Genomic DNA, 18,958 nt, shown 5'->3' with positions numbered 1-18,958 from the left:
TTAATATCTATAAAATGGTGAGAGTAACACCCCAACACTACCTCCATGACCAACTGAGTGAGATGTATCTAAAAAAAAGTAGAGTCTTCGGGGCAGATCCAGGTCTCAGTTAGTGCTAGCAGGGGGAGATTCAGGAAAAAAAAGAGGTCATGGATGAAGATAAGTTTGGTGGAGACAGAGTTGCCATTCCACAGGGCACATGAGAAAGGGAGGGGGGGAGGAGAGGAACAGAAATGATAATTACCATGTGATCTGCATGAACAGGATGAGAGCTGATTGGGAGGACCGAAATTGGGATTGATATCATAAGAACAGAATTACCATACTGGAACACACTGAAGGTCCATCAAGCCCAGCATCCTGTTTCCAACAATGGCCAACCCAGGTCCCAAGTACCTAGCTAGATTTCAAGTGGTAAAACAGATTTTATGCTGTTTATCCGTGGCAGAGAACAAGAGGTGGAATAAAAGAATACATATGAGTATGTGAGCGGCATGCGAGTGGTTACGCCGTGGTCAGGATACCCAAAGCTGTCATAGAACCTGCTATCCCCTTTCAGTTTAACTTTCTGGGGAGAGGGAAGGGGGACAGCAACTACTGGGTACTGGGGGATTAAGGAGGTGTTCCTTCAATGGACAGCTGCTCAATCAGAGCACCTTTCTGTAACGACATTCCTGAAACAAGTCTAAATAAGGATATCCTTTTTAGATTTGGACAGGCTCTCCCTAGATCTGTCAAGAACACCATTCTTGCTATTTGTATGTCCCCATTCTGCCTTTGTAAAATACGAATTTGGACATTTTGGGCCAGATTCTACAAAAGGCTCCAGTAGCGGTGGCCACCTAAAAAACAGCTGCCAATAATGTATCAATCACACACCGACACCATTTATAGAATTGCAGCTTCTTGAAAGGTAGGCGCTGGAAATTTAGGCTAGGGTTTTCAAGGCCTAAATTTTCAGTGCCTACCTCTCATGTGAATCGCGGCTTCAGAGTACATGCTAACGTCATTTCCAGTGTTAGCTACGACTACAGTGGCATTAGGCATCATAAAGTGCCTCTAGCCACACTGCAGGTGCCTTTTTTAAGGTACCAGTAGGCACCTACATTTTTTAAACAGAATTTTGCACTTAAGCTAGGCCTAACCTAAAGCGCTGTTTAGAGAATATGGCCTTCAAGCTATGACAAAACCAGCACTCATGCAGGCTTTGTCCCTTGATCTAGCATTGGGAATACTAAGATCCTGTGCAGAAAGAGCTGACCAGGTGAGCTCTGCAGAGCAGTTGGATGCTGACTTCCCTTGTAATCACAGGGAGAAACCAGTAAGGGCTTGTCTTGTAGAGACACTTTTTGCCAAACCTGCCTGTAATCCTGCAAAAGGAATAAGACCTGCATTAATGCCTGGCCCTTTAAAACTGAGACAGGGAAGCAAGGTTTCACACAACCAGACAGAGAACCTAAACCCATCCCCCTCTACAGGCTGAAGGGGAGTGGTTTAATGTTCCTTAAAGAGAGACTCTTAGGAGAGTCAAAGGAGAGACAGGGAGAGGCTCAGAATGAAACAGTGCTTTCCACACTCCAGCCAGCTGAGGTGAGCAATGCTGAGTGGGACATGGCAGAGGAGGAAGAAGTTTGCTTCACTCCAGATTCCTTTACACCAGAACCCTGTGAGGCCATGAATATTGAAGAGAGTTGTGCTGTGGAAGAATCTTTGCCAGAGCAAATAGAGATAGCCTGAGCAAACAGGTCTAAACCTACTGCTAATAATGCCTGTAGCTCAGCTTTAGTTGATATGAACAATCATAAGGTGCAAGCTATTGCAGTAAAAGACATTCTGAGTATGACAGGTTTGCCCTCGGCACTGCTCTATAAATAGTGATAAAATTTTATTGTTTGAATTGAACTGTGAAGACTACAAATTAGGACATTACTGAATTTTGACTGGTGAAAACTGTGTTTACTTACTTTATAAAGTCCAGAGACCAGAGTTGGTGTCAGAACTGTGATGGACAAAATTACCAATCTTTTCCTTTGAGGGGTTTTTTCCCTACGGTTATGTTGAGGCCAAGTATTGACATTACTATCTGAACATTGCTTAGTGCTATACAAAACTCACAAATGTTATGAGCACTGATTTTGAGGCCAGGTGCCGAATAAAGCATTAGTCTCTTTGCCATCCTGACTATGTGGTCTGTTCATGGAATATTCTACTAAGGTCACACCTAGACCGTTGCCTAAGTTATAAAAAGTCCTAAAGGGCTCCCCTAGTTACAGGGGGACATGCCAAATCTGAATATCGGGTCATGACCCAGCAGCCCGCTATGTTCTTCAAGGGCACAGGTGTGACAAAGCACATAGACTTCCGTATGCTTCAAAAAAGCACCATAATGTCCTTGTAAAGTATTAATATTCCTTCATTAGCTCTTTTCCCACATTGCTGGTCCAGATCTTAAAGATATTTCAGTAGAGAGGATATAGAATGATTTTGACCCTCATACAATTGAGAGATTTACAACTTCTGTTATCAAAATTTTCTTCTAGACATTGTGCACTGGATGTTTGTCCAACTTATTTATTAAAATCTCTCCCTTCTCATTTTATAGCTTGGCTCTTTAGTTGGGTAAGTATTGCTTTGAGAATGGGTTTTGTCTCTATTTTTAATAACATATTCTATTAGCCCCATTCTAAAAATTCCATCGGAAAATAAGGAGGAGCTCGAAAATTATACACTGAGGCCCTGATTCTATAAATAGCGCCTACCGTTGGGTGCCTAGATTGGCGTGCCTAGCCAATCTAGACACCTAACAATTTTTTAATTGGTTCAGTCAGCATTTTTTGACACAACTGCTACATTAGTGCAGTAGTAGATTCATTTTTAAGACAGAATAAGTCATGATACTGTTTGATATTTGTATTTGAATGTTATGTATAAGTAAACCACCTACTTCAGTGGTCGGCAAACTGCTGCTCGTGAACCACATGCGGCTCTGCCAGAAGCCAAAATTTCCCTTTTTCAGAAGGGCCCCGACACAGCAGCTATTCTCACAAGCTGCTGGCGGCTGCCCTGAAGTTTTCCTTATGCCTCAACTTCACGTTTCTGACAGGGCAGATCGATGCAGAGGGAAAGCTTCGGGACAGCCGCCGGCAGTTTGAAAACGGCTGCCATCAGGGCCGGATCGCAGCAGTCATCGCCCCCCCCAGCGTCATCACTCCGGGCCCTTCCTGTCGACCCTCCCACCGCAAAAAGACATAAACCTCTCTCCAGCAGCACTCTAAACAGGCTGCTCCGCAATTCGCGGTCTTCTGGTGATTCTCTCTGCCGCATCACTGATGACCCATGCACCAGTGATGCGGCAGAGGGAATCACTTGCAGAAGGCTGCGAACTGCAAAGCAGCCTGTTTAGAGTGCTGCAGCTGCTGATGAGTGCTGGAGGGAGTTTTGTCGGTAGTCTTGCAGTGGGTCGGCTGGGTTCACATGGGAGGGAGAGCTAAATGTTCCTTTTCAGAGGGCTACCAGCTACAGAGAGAGAAGCGGTCTGCCCTGGGTGCTCCAAGGCCTGGCATCTTTAACTTCTTCAGGCAGCAACAGCGTTTACAATTAGTTGCTGTTGCCGGCTTCGGGCCTTCCTCTCTGCTGAGTCCTGCCTACTTCCTGTTTCCATGAAGGCAAGACCCAACAGCGAAGAAGGCCCGAAGCCAGCAACAGCAGAAAATTGTGAATGCTGCTTCTGCCTGAAGAAGTTCATGATGCCAGGCCTTGGAGCACCCACTTAGGGGCTGCACTGCTGACCGGGGATGGGGTGACAAGGAGGAATGGGAGCAGAGGGGGAGAGAATTCCTGTACCCAACTGGAGGGAAAGTAATGAAAGGAGATGCCAGGGCTTGGAGAGAAGGGAGGGAGAAAAAGACGCCAGGTCATGGAGGGTGGGAAGAAAAGATGCTAGGGCATGGGGAAGAGAGGGAGGGAGATATGCCAAGTCACAGAGGAAGGTATGCCAGACCAAGGGAAAAGGAAGGAGGAGATGTCAGAGCATGGATGGGGAGGGAGAGATGCCAGGGAATCAGGGAAGGAGACAGATGCTAGACCGTGGGGAGGGAAAGAAAGGAGAAGACAGAGATACCAGAGCATAGGGGAGGGGGTGGTGACAGAGAAAAATGGAGAAGTGGCAGAGCTGAAATGAATCATGTACAAAGGAGAGATGGGGCACAAGATAGACAGTTTATGGAAGGAGCATAGAAAGAAGGAAGATGCCATATGGAACGTGGAGAGGGCGGACAGTGGATGGCAGAGAGAGAGAAGGCAGACGTGGAAGGGGCTGATGCTGCATGGAAGACAGAGAGGACAGATGCTGGCTAGAAAGAAGTGATTGAAAATAAGATGATTAAAGCAGAAACGACAAAAGGTAGAAAAAATTTTTTGTCAATAAATAAGATTATTATTATTATGATATCTGGTTTTATTTAAAACTCCTAAAAACATGGTTCTTGAAAAGAAATTTGGCTCAAAAGAAATCTTAATCGTACTGCTGATCTTTGGCTCTTTTGACTAATGAGTTTGCCTACCACTGGCCTAGTTAATAGTTGGTATATAAATTTAAAAAAATAAATAATCACCTTTAAAAAAGAATTTTCTGTTAGATGTCTAACTCGGTAGGTGCCATGTAAGCATCTACACCAAGGTGCCTACCCAGAAAGCAGGCATGGTTAGGAGTGGATTTTGGGCATGGGATTGAGTTAGATGCCGGTATTTTAGGCCTAGAAAATCCTGGCCTAACTTGATTTAGGCGCTGCTAGGTATGATTCTACAAACAGCTCCTAATTTTAAATGACAAGCTATAGGTACCATTTTCCTAGGTGCCTACTGAGTTAGCCATTATTAATAGAATCAGCCCCTGATTGTGAATATACTAGTATTTGTAAAACCTTAATGTGTGACACAGTAGTTTGTTTTCTCATGTTAATCGCTTGTTAAGTGCTTAACACATTTTAGTAAAAGGACCCTTAGTAGGTAGAACATCAAACATTGAGCAAACCAAAAAGAAAGGGAGAAAATATATCACAACATAATAAATTTGTATAATTGTAAGGTATAAAAACTATAAAGAAAAGACAAATTAGAAATAAAAATGATTTACAAAAAAAAAAAAAAAAATGTGCATGCTTCTGGAACGAATTATGCTCATAAACCAAGGTTCCACTGCATTTGTTAAAGCAACAGAGAAAAAAAACCAAATATAGAAATAATACAAAACTAAATTGAAACATTTTAGTCCTCTCTTCTTTTATGGGGCAGAAGAGCGGCAAACCAAAGATAAGGAGGTCACACAAGAAGGAAAAGATTGGCTTCACGTGTATATCATCCATCATTTCCATATCAAACCTAGCATCCTCATGCATGAGATTATATGCAAATAGATCTCAAGCATAGTCATAGTGAAAATCTTAAAAACGTGGCTAGGTTGTGGCCCCCCAAAGTTCTGGTAAATGACAGATCCAACCAGTCAAAAAATAAGGAGTAGGGGTTGACCAATGGATACCAACAAAGAGTCCCAGAAACAGGATTAGTAATAGCAAAAAATAATTTATAGGTGCCCAAGACAAAAGACTGAACACGGAGCCATGTCTCAGTGGAGTCACCACCTGCTTCAGGAGTCACTCTACACATAAACACAAAAAAACATAGTCACTGAACAAGCACATTTAAGAAACATGCAAATATAAAAACATTATTACTGATGATGTATTAATAACAGAACATTCATAGGAATTAAAATCAACATTGAGGTAAACAGTTAATAAAGCTTAGTAGCACTCAAGTTTGCACGAATAGGCATTTGTACACCAGAAGAGATTATTATTTAGGAGTCGGTTCTTTGTAACTGTGCTGTTACTAAAACCCTTCTTTAGGTCTATGAGCATGTGTCCTGAGATAAAACAGAGGTGTGATTATTGGCAAAGAGTGCAAAAATTCTGCATACACTCTTCAGTATTCTGCTGCATATTTGTGTGAAAATACATCATACTTCAAATGCACAATTTGCATTGCAAAATTTTCAATTAAATATGTCCATTTTAAAAATAATTACTTTCTAATCGATACATAAGGTTTATTTATGGATATTTCAGGTTCTTTTCTTCTCATTTATATTTTTCTTCCTTCTTTCTTTTTTTCCTTCTAACATTCTTACATCTTGTTTTTTCTCCCTAACATTCCTTATATTCCCCTCCTTATATTCTGTTGATCCATTTTGCCTCTTCTTGTTTCCCCACTTATTCTGTCTTCCCTCTCTATCCCCTAGATTGTAAGCCAATTTTGGCAGGGAAATACAATTTGTTTTCCTGAGTAATACGTACATCTAAAATCCAAATCCATCCATTTTCTCCCTGCTTACTCTCAGTTCTGCTGAGAAAGCCACAGCATGATGGCTGAAACATTGGTTCTTTCTACTCGGACGTGGCAAGACCTGGAAAACTACTACAATTATATAGCATATGTTCTCTCACTTGCCTAGCTCATATCTATTTTCTGCCCTCTCTTTCATTCTGTTTTCTTCATTCCATTTCCTTCTTTTTGTTTTCTCCTCAGTTTGGTCTCTCTTTTATACATTCTCTTCTCATTCCATCCCATATATCATTCAGTTCTGTATTTCCTATTATCCCAGGACAAGTAGGCACCATATTCTCACATGTGGGTGACGTCATCCACGGAGCCCCGGTACAGACAGCTTTAAAGTGTATCATTACTTTTAAGTTTTTAGAAACTTTGCAACTACCCGCACCATACATGTGCGAGTGCCTTCCCGTCCAATGTAGGCCTGCAGTTCCTCAGTTCTTCGTTTTCCACAGAGAAAAGTAGTTTTTCCTGAACTCTGTTCAATTTTTTTGCTTTGCCGTCACACTTCGCATATTTCTTCTGTTATTTAATTGTCTTAATTTTTTTCTTTCTTTTTTACCCTTTTTTCAGTAAGAAAAAAAAGTTTTATTTCTCTTTCTTTCCTCATGGGCTTCGGCCTTCGAGGGTTCATTTTCTACTCAGCACATCCAAGTTGAGACCATTAACAGGTTTTAAAAAGTGCTGTAGGTGTCAGAGGCCTATTTCCCTCACCGACCCTCATAGTTGGTGCTTAAAGTGTCTTGGGCCTGAACACCAGGTGGAAACTTGCGCCCGTTGTTCCACCTTACAGAAGCGCTCAAAAGCCGTCAACTTCTAAAGGAGAAATTGTTTGGCACCGCCATAGGCATCGACAAGACCTCGCAACCATCGACATTGGTATCTTGCACCATCAGGTAAGCCAGATACGACGCTGCCAGCTTCCCAACAAGTAATGTAGGTTGCAACAGCATCGAGTCCCTTGATGCAGACCAACCAGTAGTGCTCACTATTACGGCTTGTCTCTCCTTCAAGATGTGCATCCTCATCAAGGTCACCCTCTCCAAGGCAAGTCGCTGCACCGATGGTACAGGCAGATAAGCCATAGGTACTGGTGCTTTATTTTCGAGAAAAGCTTGATGGGTTTTTCCAAAGGGAGTTGGGTGATCTTTTCAAACTTCATGCACCAGCATTGACTCCTTCGATACCAGCCCAGTATGAGCATGAGGCCCCATGGTACTGCAGTCAGATGTCCTGCAGAATGTTGACATGGATCTTCAGTCACCATCAATCCTCGACATTCTACTCTTCAACATTGGTCATTGCATCGGTGGTCAAGTTTTCCATCGGTGCATCAATCCACTTCCTCGAGACATCAGTGTTCATCTTCCATAACAGATGCATTGTGGACAAGTACCATAAATATCCATCTAGAGAACAAGTTTTGGAAATAGTGAATTGGAAAGATTTTGTGAGAAAAACGTCCATCTGCCCCATAAATGAGCCTCGTAATATATTAATATAAAAAAGAAATGTCACTAAAATCTTAAATTTAGGAGCATAAAAAGTGGGTGGTAACTGTGGTGGAGAGGGAGAGTGTGACGCAGTGATTCAAGCTACAACCTCAGCACTCTGAGGTTATGGGTTCAAACCCACGCTGCTCCTTGTGTCCCTGAGCAAGTCAATCCCCCCATTGCCCCAGGTACATTAGACAGAATGTGAGTCTACCAGGACAGACAGGTAAAAATGCTTTAGTACCTGAATAAATTCATGTAAACCATTCTGAGCTCCTCTGGGAGAATGGTATAGAAAATTGAATGAATACATAAATAAGGCAAAGTCAAATGTTTCCAACCTAAGATGCTTTGGGTAGGAAAGGTTCAGTCTGAGAAAGATTTTGTTCTGATTTATGGGGAATGTATACTGGTCAAGGTAACAGACCGGAATTTAGGAGAAAAATCTTGTCCGCTGCCTCTTGCAACTATGTTGTATTAGTTTTGTTTTTGATAAAAGTCTTAGTTACACTGGTACCACCAGTGAGTCATACTGCATGCTGTGGGATATAGGGTAATAGAGCAGATAAAACCTTCCAGTGAATAAAGATTGGTAGACAACTCAAAAATATTTTGACAGATTTATTCCTTGCTTTTGCTATTACATAAGGTATGTATAACATATTGTACTTACTCTGGGCAAGGGAATTGTGCTATTGTCATTGCTGGAACTAAAGACCTTAAAAATAGAAAAGAAAGCATTTCATTATTATGTGTGTTTGCAATAAATCTTAACTTGCAGCTGCTTGAACTAAGCATAAGTGCTATGTCAGACTGGATGACTGGCAGCAACCTGTAAATAATTACTAATATGGGAGCTCTTCTGTGCTTACCTGCATCATTACCTGTTACTTCCTGGACCATTTTGACAATGCAAGTTTTGTATTGCAACAGTGGGATGATATGGATGAAGGGGTGGGAGGGAGGGGTATGTGGCAGAAGGATTACACTACTTCCACTGAACACAGCATGATTACCTGTAGTACAATCACCGTAAGACTACCACTAGGGGTCATGGCAGCCATTTTGTGGCTGGACCAGCAATGGGCAGGAACGAAAGGGAATCACTCCTATCCATCAACAACCCCCCCCCCCCAACTGGACCACCATGGACCTTGAAGTAGGCCAAGGGTGGACTACAGGGGTCAGTGGGGAGGTTAGGAGGGATTGGGGCAGATCAGAGGAACAGAGGCATTGAAAGGTCTTTATGCAGATCCAGGCTGATAGAGATTGCATAAGCTCCAGCAGCCAGTAGACTTGCTATTAGCACCAGATATTCAGTGCCAATGCTTGCTGCATGCTGAATATCAACTGGAAAATTTTTACCTATCCTGGCTCATTATAAACTGCAGAGGTTTGAAGATGAGGCACAAACCAAAGAATAAAGAGATGTATGAGCTCTTATCAAGTGCCAAGATATAAGAACTGGGGGGGGGGGGGATCCCAGAGAGTGTGTGTTTACCCAGCCGCCTGAAACCTAAAGAACTGTGGAGAGCAAGGGGATCACAAAGAGATGAAAGAAAAGGATGCTTATTTAAGAGGAAGAGATACTGCATGGAATGTTGTTACTGTGCGAAAAAAAGTATTAAGTTCTGGGATTCTATTTGAGTTTACATTCAGAAATGGACAGAGCCTATAGCGAACATCCTCTGAACTTTGCTTAAGGAGATTTGATTCCAACCCTATTGTTGATGGCAAAGATGACCATTGCCAGGGCTTGGAAGGATACAGAGGATACTTTGATTTCAAAGAGGACAGCCGTGTGCAATGAGATTCACACATGAGAAAATGACCGAGAGCAACAAATGAGAAGAAATGGCTGCTAGTGTCCTAGTAATCTAAAAGACTTTTATTCTTCTATTGCCATCTATGCCAATGGGGATATACATGGGGTGGATGATGCAGCAATGGTAAGGTTCTAAAGTTTGTTAGATTTTTAGCTCACCGGGACAGATAGGGAAAATTCTTAGAGTACTTGATCACTATTCAATGTAAACTGCTTAGAATATAAGCAATATATAGAGTGCATAATATAAATAAAATACTGTTTGGGTGTCTACTAGGTACTTGTGACCTAGATTGGCCTCTGTTGGAAACAGGATACTGGGCTAGACGAACCATTAGTCTGACCCACTATGACTATTCTTATGATCATTTCTATACAACTATGGGTAAAAAGATTACATCATCGCAACTGTCAGTTTGCACTATTCAGTTCAGTTGGATCATCCTAAAAAGACTGCATATTATTGGTGAGACTGAGGCTACATTCTTTAGGCCTTGAAAGAAAATCTGTTCAACCCATTGAAGAATCTCCCCCAAAAGGTAAAAGTGCATGCTACTGTAATAGAGAGGAGAGATAATGGGGAAAAAAACTACTTTGTATGCACACCTCTTGGACCTAATATGTGCTCACCAAACAAGGAATTGTATTGGAAATACTTTTCCCACTTGTAAGCAATAAGTCCTCTATCAATTCGTGTGGGTTCTGTCACCATTTGCCTAGGAGCTTCCCTTGTATGGATTTCTGAGGCTAGAAAGACATGTTTAGAAGTGGTTCCTAGGGTCTGTATAGCCAGAGGTTTTCAACATAAACATGAAGTACAGTAGTTGAAATGCCTGAGACTTCTAACAGGTTTTTTGGAAGCAAAAAGAAAAATCATACTTACTGTGTTAGCTCTCAGAGGAATCCACCAGAAGAATTTCCTGAAAAGCTCCATTACCTGATGTACAATTGAGAGAATAAATATTGAATCCAATGACTGGACAATTACATAAAGTACAATGTATCTAATCAGGATACTATTTTGAGCATGCTGTCAAATTAAAGGCATGATAAGTGGTTCTCACAATATTATCTGCATGCATTAAGTCCATATTGAAGACAACTCGCTAGTAAGCAGGAAATGCCCACCTCATAGAAACACAAATATAAAAAATGAAGGCAAATAAAGATCATATAGCCTATCCAGTCTTCCCATCTATACCATCTACTATCCCTTCCTCTCCCTTAAAGCATATGAGTCCGGACTAGAGGAACAAACTAGAGCAGTCCCTTGAATCTAGGGCAGGACAGATAAGCCTGTCGAGAGCAATGAGGACCTGAAAGAAAAGTTCCTTTGTGCTGCCGTGTCCACTCTATAGAACTTTATGAAAGTATGATTTGGACTATGTAGCTGACCTACAAATTTCCACATGTGAAACAGCCCTGGATTCTGCCCAGGAAGAAGCTACCCCTCTGGTGGAATGAGCTTTTACTGACACCAGGGATCTCTTACCACTATCAATGTAAGCTGAGTCAATTGCCATCTTGATCCATCTCAAAATCTTGGTCTTAGAGGCTGCCCTACCTCTTTGGCTAGCCCTAGTCAACAGTAGAAGGTAAGCTAACAAATGAAATGTGTAACCTCCAGATAACAGAGACACCCTGTTGACACCCTTATCCCATGTCTGCAAATCAGCAATGTCTGTGAACCAGTTGACATTCTTATTCCATGTCTGCGAACCAGTTGATATCCTTTTTCCAGAGCTTTGAACTTCAGGCAGTCTAATTTCCTGATTCAAATGAAAGGACATCACCACCTTCGGTAGAAACAAAGATACCGTGCACAGAGACACTTCTGCTCCCGTAAAACTGAGGACTGGTTCTCAACATGACAAAGCTTGGAGCTCTGAGACTTTTCTTGCTGAGGTAATAGCAACCAGAAATACCATCTTCACCCTCAGTGATGCCTTCTGCAGAGGCTTATATGAAGCTTTACTCAAAACCAGGTTAAGGCTCCATGTAGGAAAAGGCTGATCTACTTGAAGACGCAGATGTAATGCTCCCTTTGGAAACCGTGAAATGTTCATATGGGACTCCAAGGATCCTGTCTTCCACTGTGCTCAGAAGCACAAGAGACTTGCCACCTGCACCTTGAGAGAACCCAATGCCAGGCCCTTCTCCAAACCTTCCTGGAGAAATAGGAGCATCTCTGAAATCTAAGCCTTGGCATAACCAAGTCTTGTGTTGTGCATACAAAGCCAAAAAAGGAAGAAGGGGGCTGGCCTCGGAATATAACAGAACAACATCAAAAGAGGCAAGAGAGATATCTATTCCACCTTACAGTTACATTATTAAAACGTTTAGGAACCTGCAATCATGCATCTGAAGCATTCCCAGGAACCTTTTTATCCTCTGGAGTATTTGCAACAGGCATTGTACTGTATCTTGCACTCTGGTCATCTTTTCTGGCCAGTGAATCTATGAAAAAATCCCAAGGAGGATGAAGGAACTTGAGCTTGTAACCCTTGCGAATGATGTCCAGCACCCAGATGTCTGTACAAATGCATTACCAGGCTTTCCCAAACTCCACAAATCTCCCACCTAGCTGGGGCAGTCAAAAAAGGGTCTGGCATCATTGAGACTTCTTGCAGCCACCTGAACCTGAGGGTCAGTTAGCAGCTCCAAACCTCTGCCTAGATCCTTGGAAGTATCTCTGAGCCAAGGAACTTGATGAGGTCTGTTGAGATTGCCTGTAGCTTCAAAAGGAGCTATGATTTGATCCCCTTAGGGTCTGAGGTCTATTATCTGGCAAAGACATTGATCCAATACACTGGTCATCAGATCATCCCATCCCTTGCCAAAAAGCATTTGGCCCTTAAAGGGAAGCTTGCTCAAAGTGCCTTGGAGGCCAAATCTCTTGCCCATTGCCAGATCCAAAGCATCATGCGGGTGGAAATAGAATATGCAGACACCTTACTTAAGACTCTAAAGATGTCATACATTGCGCCTGCAACATAATCTTCCCTGAAATTACTACTGGCGGGGGTATCACACCATCCTCTGAAGCTGGAGCCTGACATAACATTTTTTGGCAAGCTCATACCACAAAGGAGGCCGCTGCTGCCACCTTGAGCCCCAAAGCCAAGGCTTCAAACTGCCTTTTCATAAGGAGATCCAACCTGCGATCCTGAGAATCTTCCAAGACCACTCCCTCTTCACTTGGTAGTGAAGTGCATTTTGTCACCTGTGCCACCAGGGAATCCACCTTCAGTGAGACAAAAAATATTCCTGGAACTCCTAAGTCACAGGATAAAGTCTTGTCAGCATCCCTGTCATCTCTGGATGCGCTGGAAGATTGGTGGATTGAGACTTGAAACTGCTTAGCAGGAACTGCTGTACAGTTGATGCCTGTGGGACCTCCAAATTAAGCTCCCACACAGAGACTGCAATAATCGCATTTAAATCTGTAGACTTAAAAAAATCTGTATACAGCAGGGTCTAAACAGCACCGGAGACTCCTGGCTAGATGTATCCACTTGACCCTGCATCTTCTAGAAAGGAGACACTTCTAGTGCACAGAGGGATGGACTCTAATCCCCAGTCGTTCCAGTCCTTCTTCGACTAGACTTCAGGGTCCTGTCACCCTTCTGGCTGTGCAGGGACCAATCTTCTCTGAAGTAAACCCCCCTGCTCTCTCAAAGTTCCAGATTCAGGGGGCATTGCAGACTTTTTATATTTTAAACAGGCATTATACATTAAAGCCACAAACTCTGAATCAAAAACCTGGCTGGGGACCTTTGAGGACCTCTGTTGCATTCCTGCTGAACCAGAACATACTCAGGTAAGGCTAGACTCAGTTAGGGCACTGGTCTTTGACCTAAGGGCTGCCGCGTAAGCGGACTGCTGGGCACGATGGACCACTAGTCTGACCCAGCAGCAACAATTCTTATGTTCCTTTAAGTTCCTTTCCTGTGATCTGGTTGTCCGCATAGTTTTATTCACGGGTGGTGCCTTGTAGCTCACCAAGGACTCCAGTGGGGCAGTATGACCCACTTCTTGCCCTTTGGGACTCTAGGCCTCTGAAGAGACCAGGGGAAGCTAAGCCCATGGCCCCCACCCCCTATCATTTGCCCTATGGCAAGTGGTGCATGGGTGCTCCTCAGGCGACTGTCCAGTGCATCTTAAGCATGATATAGTGGTAGAAAGACCTGGAGAATCCATCCCTATTGATTATTAGGCAAATCAAAGAGTTTTGAGGCTTTTAAAATAAAATCAGAAAAAAACAATATGGCCAATGCGGCAGCAAATTCACGCCCAGGGGGACACACAAAAAAATTCTCAAATTGGAATTTTAGGGGGAGGAGAGCATCAAGGAATTTCCAGGAGTGCTTAAAAACTCCTAATTCAACAGCACCCCGATGTCTCTCATACACAGTAATTGTACTCCCATTGCTGCTATGTGCAATGCCTGTCTCAGCTTTCACCTCAGTTGGCACATAGGGAAGCTGTCTGACTCAACCAAGCAGGGATACTCATCAGGCTTTTCTCTTTGGGCTGCTTTTACCCTAGCTAACTAGTCTATAACCTTCTCCCCTACTGGCCTTCATAATTCTTCGGGGGTGGGGGGAGACACAGCTGGCATCCACAAAAACTCCAAGACTGACACGGTGGCCAAATGTAGCCTGCACTCAAGCTCTCTATATAATCAGAGTGAGCCGTACTCCCAGGGGTCAAATGTTAGGGCAGACTGGCCAGGCAGGTGGCCTGTGAACAAGGTGGCTCTCTCAGCAACAGAACTCTGAATGCAGTCTGCAGCTTTTCTCAGGCAAAGCTGTCCCAGCACTACTGGGAACCACTTTGGCACTGAAAAGCCTCAAATTTTGGACTAAAAACTCAAAAATTCGGAATCAGAGCAGATGAAGGCACCTACACATCTTGTTTGCAGAAGAAAAACTGAGGAGGTGGAGCTGAAAAGCTAGATGATGCCTTCTGCAAGTCCTTGTGGGTGAAGATGCATAAACCTACTAGTGCAGACTCATCTGCTATTTGCACTGGAAATTTTAATTTGATCATTGTTTTTAATTTTTGCCCTTGAGGCAGCCATGAGTGGGTGAAACATGGTTCATGACACGTTCTAAAGGCTAGAGGAATTGGAAGGAAAGAGGTGGAAACTTCCCACTCACACAAAAAAAAGATCAGAAGTTTTATTTCTTAAGTAGTGCAGGAGATAGCACAAATAAGGCATGAGCAGTAATACACATTGGCAATTACACCAAAATTTTCAGAAAGTACAGTAGCTAATTTTACAAATGATTTGTAAAAATGTTATGTACTTATAAAACTGTCTTGGGGATATACATTCATAATGAATGGATGGATAGAATATGCCACCAAGTCACTGACCCCTGGCAACACACAGTGAGGAGTCCACCCTGTGATGTTTCAAGGCAGAGTACAGTGTGGCTCCACTATGTCACTGCTGCCCAACATGTGGCCCCTCAGCCTACAGCACCTGGTATTCCCAGGTGGTCTTTCATCCAGGTGCTAGCCAGGCCTGCTGCTGCTTAGCTTCCGATAGAGCAGACCTATCCAGAGCAGCCAGGTGATAGGCATATGCATAACAGTACTTGCTCAATAAACATGAAGAGTAATTTTATGGGCACCTACATTATGTCCCATTTGCACGTGTAACTGTACATTTAATAAGCCTCAGTCTCTAATGGGTGAATCACTGTATCTCAAAAAAGATATAGTGGAATTAGAAAAGATACAGAGAAGGGTGACAGGAATGGGACGACTTTCCTACCAAGAAAGGCTAAAGCAGCTAGGGATCTTCAGCTTGGAGAATAGACCACTCAGGGGTGATATAATAGAGGTTTATAAAAGACTGAATGGAATGGAAAGGGTAGATGAAAATTGCTTGTTCACTCTTTCCAAAAACACTAGGAGTAGGGGGCATGCGATAAAGCTACTGAGTACTAGATTTAAAACAAACTAGAGAAAATATTTCTTCATATAATGTGTAATTAAACTCTGGAACTTGTTGCCAGAGAATGTGGTAAAATCAGTTAGCTTAGCGGGGTTGAAAAAAGGTTTGGATAATTTTCTAAAAGAGAAGTCCATAGGCAATTATTAAGATGACTTGGGGAAATCCATTGCTTATTCCTAGGATAAGCAGTATAAAATCTGTTTTACTACTTGGGATCTAGCTAAGTACTTGGAACACTGGATTGGCCACTGTTAGCAAGAGGATACTGGGCTTGATGGTCCTTCGGTCTATACCAATATGGCATTTCTTATGGTGCATGTTGGAGATTGGCCTGCATTTAAATGAACTAGTTGATATTAGCAGTTTAGAAGTAAAGCAAACTAATCATTTTGCAAGTAATGTTTTGAGTAAAGGGCTGATGCAGACAAGCCATGGAGTGTTCCCCATGTGAAAAGACAACCACTGATGCTCATGAAGAAAATACACTGAAGGTAACATTTCACTATAAGATAATGGAATGAGTGCTACTTGTGAATAGTGAGCATAGTGAACTTAGTAACCAAGCTGGGAATTTTGTAGACTATATAATGTGCAGAATACCAGCACTTTTGCAGTAAGTTTGTAAGGGGCAGCAATGCTGTTAAGTGCACATGCAACTGGCTTAGTGCTTAAATAGAAAGAGGGCATTCACAAAGCATGGGGGAGAACAAGGGCATGTCAACCATATATGTGCATAACATAGAATATTGTAAAATTATGCACACCCTTGCTGCATTTAGCACCTACAGCTACACTAGGTCTATGATTGTTACTGTGGGTGCTTAGATTGTAGTTGCATCTATGCCGGGTTAAATTATGTTTATGTTTATTCAGATTTGATATACCGCTGAATCTTACTCATAGTTCTCAGTGGTTTACATAAACACATGGAGCGGCATAACCAAAAACAACTTCTAAGTCCCCTTTTAGTCCAAGTCTCTAGGCTCACAAAGTAGGAAGCAGGGAAGTGTCCATTCTCAAAAAAAACATTCAAAGAGGGGGGGGTTCGAGAATGGCCTACCTTTATGTTCCCCTCCACAAATATGGCTATGATAATAAATAATTTTACCAGTCCCAAAATGTAGAATAGACAATAAAATATCACAATGCTGGACTAGTGCAAACAGTTTCACATAATAACTTTGCTTTATGCATATTTCATGAGTATGCCTCAGCCCCACCACTCCTCCGCTGTGCTATCTTGTGACTGCGGGAAGATTTATGTGGCACTTTATCACCGGCTAATCATATTTTTGATCTGTGAAAATTCTTCATGCATTCTTATAAAAGATGTTATCTTCTAATGTAAGAGTGATGTAAATACTTAGCTTGTCAGCCAACGTCTGGGAGTCTAACCCGACATGTTTCGCGCCTAACGGCGCTGTATCAAGGGTCTCCCTAAGTGTAGTACAAAAAGAAACAGTTACCAATGTGTTCTGCATAACTGCCCCTACAGCTTAACCCTCTTACTTCAGTAAAATTAAAATAGAAAAATGTGCTTACCGAATACGCGCTAGTCATCCGACTCGTAGTATTGTTAAGAGTAAGATGGCCACGGCGTCTGACCTTGGAATATATATAGCATCTACATTCATTCATAATCCTGCACCTCCCCCACAGAATCTGATTGGATAAATCCCTAGCCAACCAAAGACATCCACTCTATCTCAGCATTCAAATCTGAAGGTGCTACAGTATCCAGTGTAAAGATGTACCTCTGTTCACTTTCATTCAATTTGTTGTGATCTTTCCCACCATCCCTCCCAATAACTCTACTGATAACACGCCATCTCAACTCTTCAATCGTGTGGTTGTAAGTCTTCCAATGGTCTACCAGGGGGGTCTGCAAAACCCCATTCACAATCCGTGATTTATGCTCCGTGAGCCTCACACGTACCGGTCTCGATGTGCGCCCCACGTATATCAGATCGCAAAGGCAAATGATCACATATACCACATCCTGGGAAGTGCAATCTGTGTCAGTCCTAGAGTACAAAATCATATTTCTCCTGGGAACCTCCCACGAATCTCCCTCAATAGTGGAAGCACACCATTGACATCTGCCACATCTACTATGCCTCTCTCTTACTCTCTCGAGAGTCCCCCCATATTTCTGGGAATTACATTTCTGACCCAACGTGACCCCTCTTGAGTATGCTATCCTAGGGAAAGATTGAAAAATATGGTGGGTCTGTACAATGTACCAATGGCGCTTCATCAAGCCGACCACCTTACTGGCTGCCCTAGAAAAGGGAAGCACACAGGTCAATATCTCATTTACAGTATCTGAAGGAGGGCTAGCCTCCTGCAGCAAGAGGTCACGTTGGGCAAATCTAGCCCGTAAGTATGCCTGCCTAATAGCCTTTTCTGGATAGCCCCTCTGCCTAAAATGCTCAGAAAGGAGAACAGCTTGATTTTTAAACTCTCCCACAGAGGAGCATATACGACGAATACGGAGAAATTGGGCTATGGGTAAATTGAACCGTAATTTATAGGGGTGGAAACTGTCAAAATGTAGGACCGTGTTTCTGGTAATCGGTTTTCTATATAAAGAGGTTTTCATGCGGCCCTCCTTAACCGAAATGGCGATGTCCAAAAATTCTATATAAGTGCTATGGCATGTCATTGTAAATTTTATGTTAACATCTACAGAGTTCAGGTGGTCAATGAACTCATCTAAGTTCTCTCTAGTATCCTGCCAAAGGAAAAATATGTCATCAAGGAACCGGCCCCAATACAAAACCTGAGAGAACCAAAGGGACCCATATACAAATTTATCTTCAAAATTGGACATGTACAGAGATGCCACCGAGGGGGCCAAAGTGGCCCCCTTGGCCACCCCCTGAATCTGCTGGAAATATTGGTCCTGGTATTTAAAGTAATTGTCGTGGATAACCCAATGTGTAAGTTGGTTCAAAAATGCTGTAGTAATGCGTTGGGGATCTTGTCTACGCTGAAGAATTTCATCAACTATTATACAAGCCTCAATTTGAGGAATTTGCATGTATAAGGATGTGACATCCAAAGTCACCATCCATTTATTATGCATGTCAATCTCCATATCTTCAACTTTCCTCAAAAACTGGGACAAGTCCTTGATGTAAGAGGTAATCTTAAGGACCTCATCACTTAAAAAATGGTCTACAAATTTTGAAAGAGGTTCAAGGATGGATTGGCGGGTATTGACACAACCACATCACATCACAACAAATTGAATGAAAGTGAACAGAGGTACATCTTTAC

The 18,958-nt window shown here is 42.5% G+C and overlaps 1 protein-coding gene across 1 annotated transcript in view; it reads right to left on the bottom strand.

The window, feature by feature from the left end:
• Positions 1–5,202: 5,202 nt before the first annotated feature.
• Positions 5,203–18,958, bottom strand: part of ADGRF3 (adhesion G protein-coupled receptor F3) — a 48,904-nt gene continuing 35,148 nt past the window's right edge. The window contains exons 7-9 of the mRNA XM_033938905.1: positions 10,592–10,645; positions 8,557–8,601; positions 5,203–5,656 (exon numbers count right to left, since the gene is read on the bottom strand). Coding sequence (XP_033794796.1) covers positions 5,645–5,656; positions 8,557–8,601; positions 10,592–10,645 — 111 coding nt within the window. The 3' untranslated portion in view covers positions 5,203–5,644. The remainder of the gene's footprint in view (positions 5,657–8,556; positions 8,602–10,591; positions 10,646–18,958) is intronic.

The sequence above is a fragment of the Geotrypetes seraphini genome, chromosome 3 (assembly GCF_902459505.1).
Source record: "Geotrypetes seraphini chromosome 3, aGeoSer1.1, whole genome shotgun sequence".
Taxonomy (NCBI): Eukaryota; Metazoa; Chordata; class Amphibia; order Gymnophiona; family Dermophiidae; genus Geotrypetes; species Geotrypetes seraphini.
This window is presented reverse-complemented; position numbering and strand designations above follow the sequence as displayed.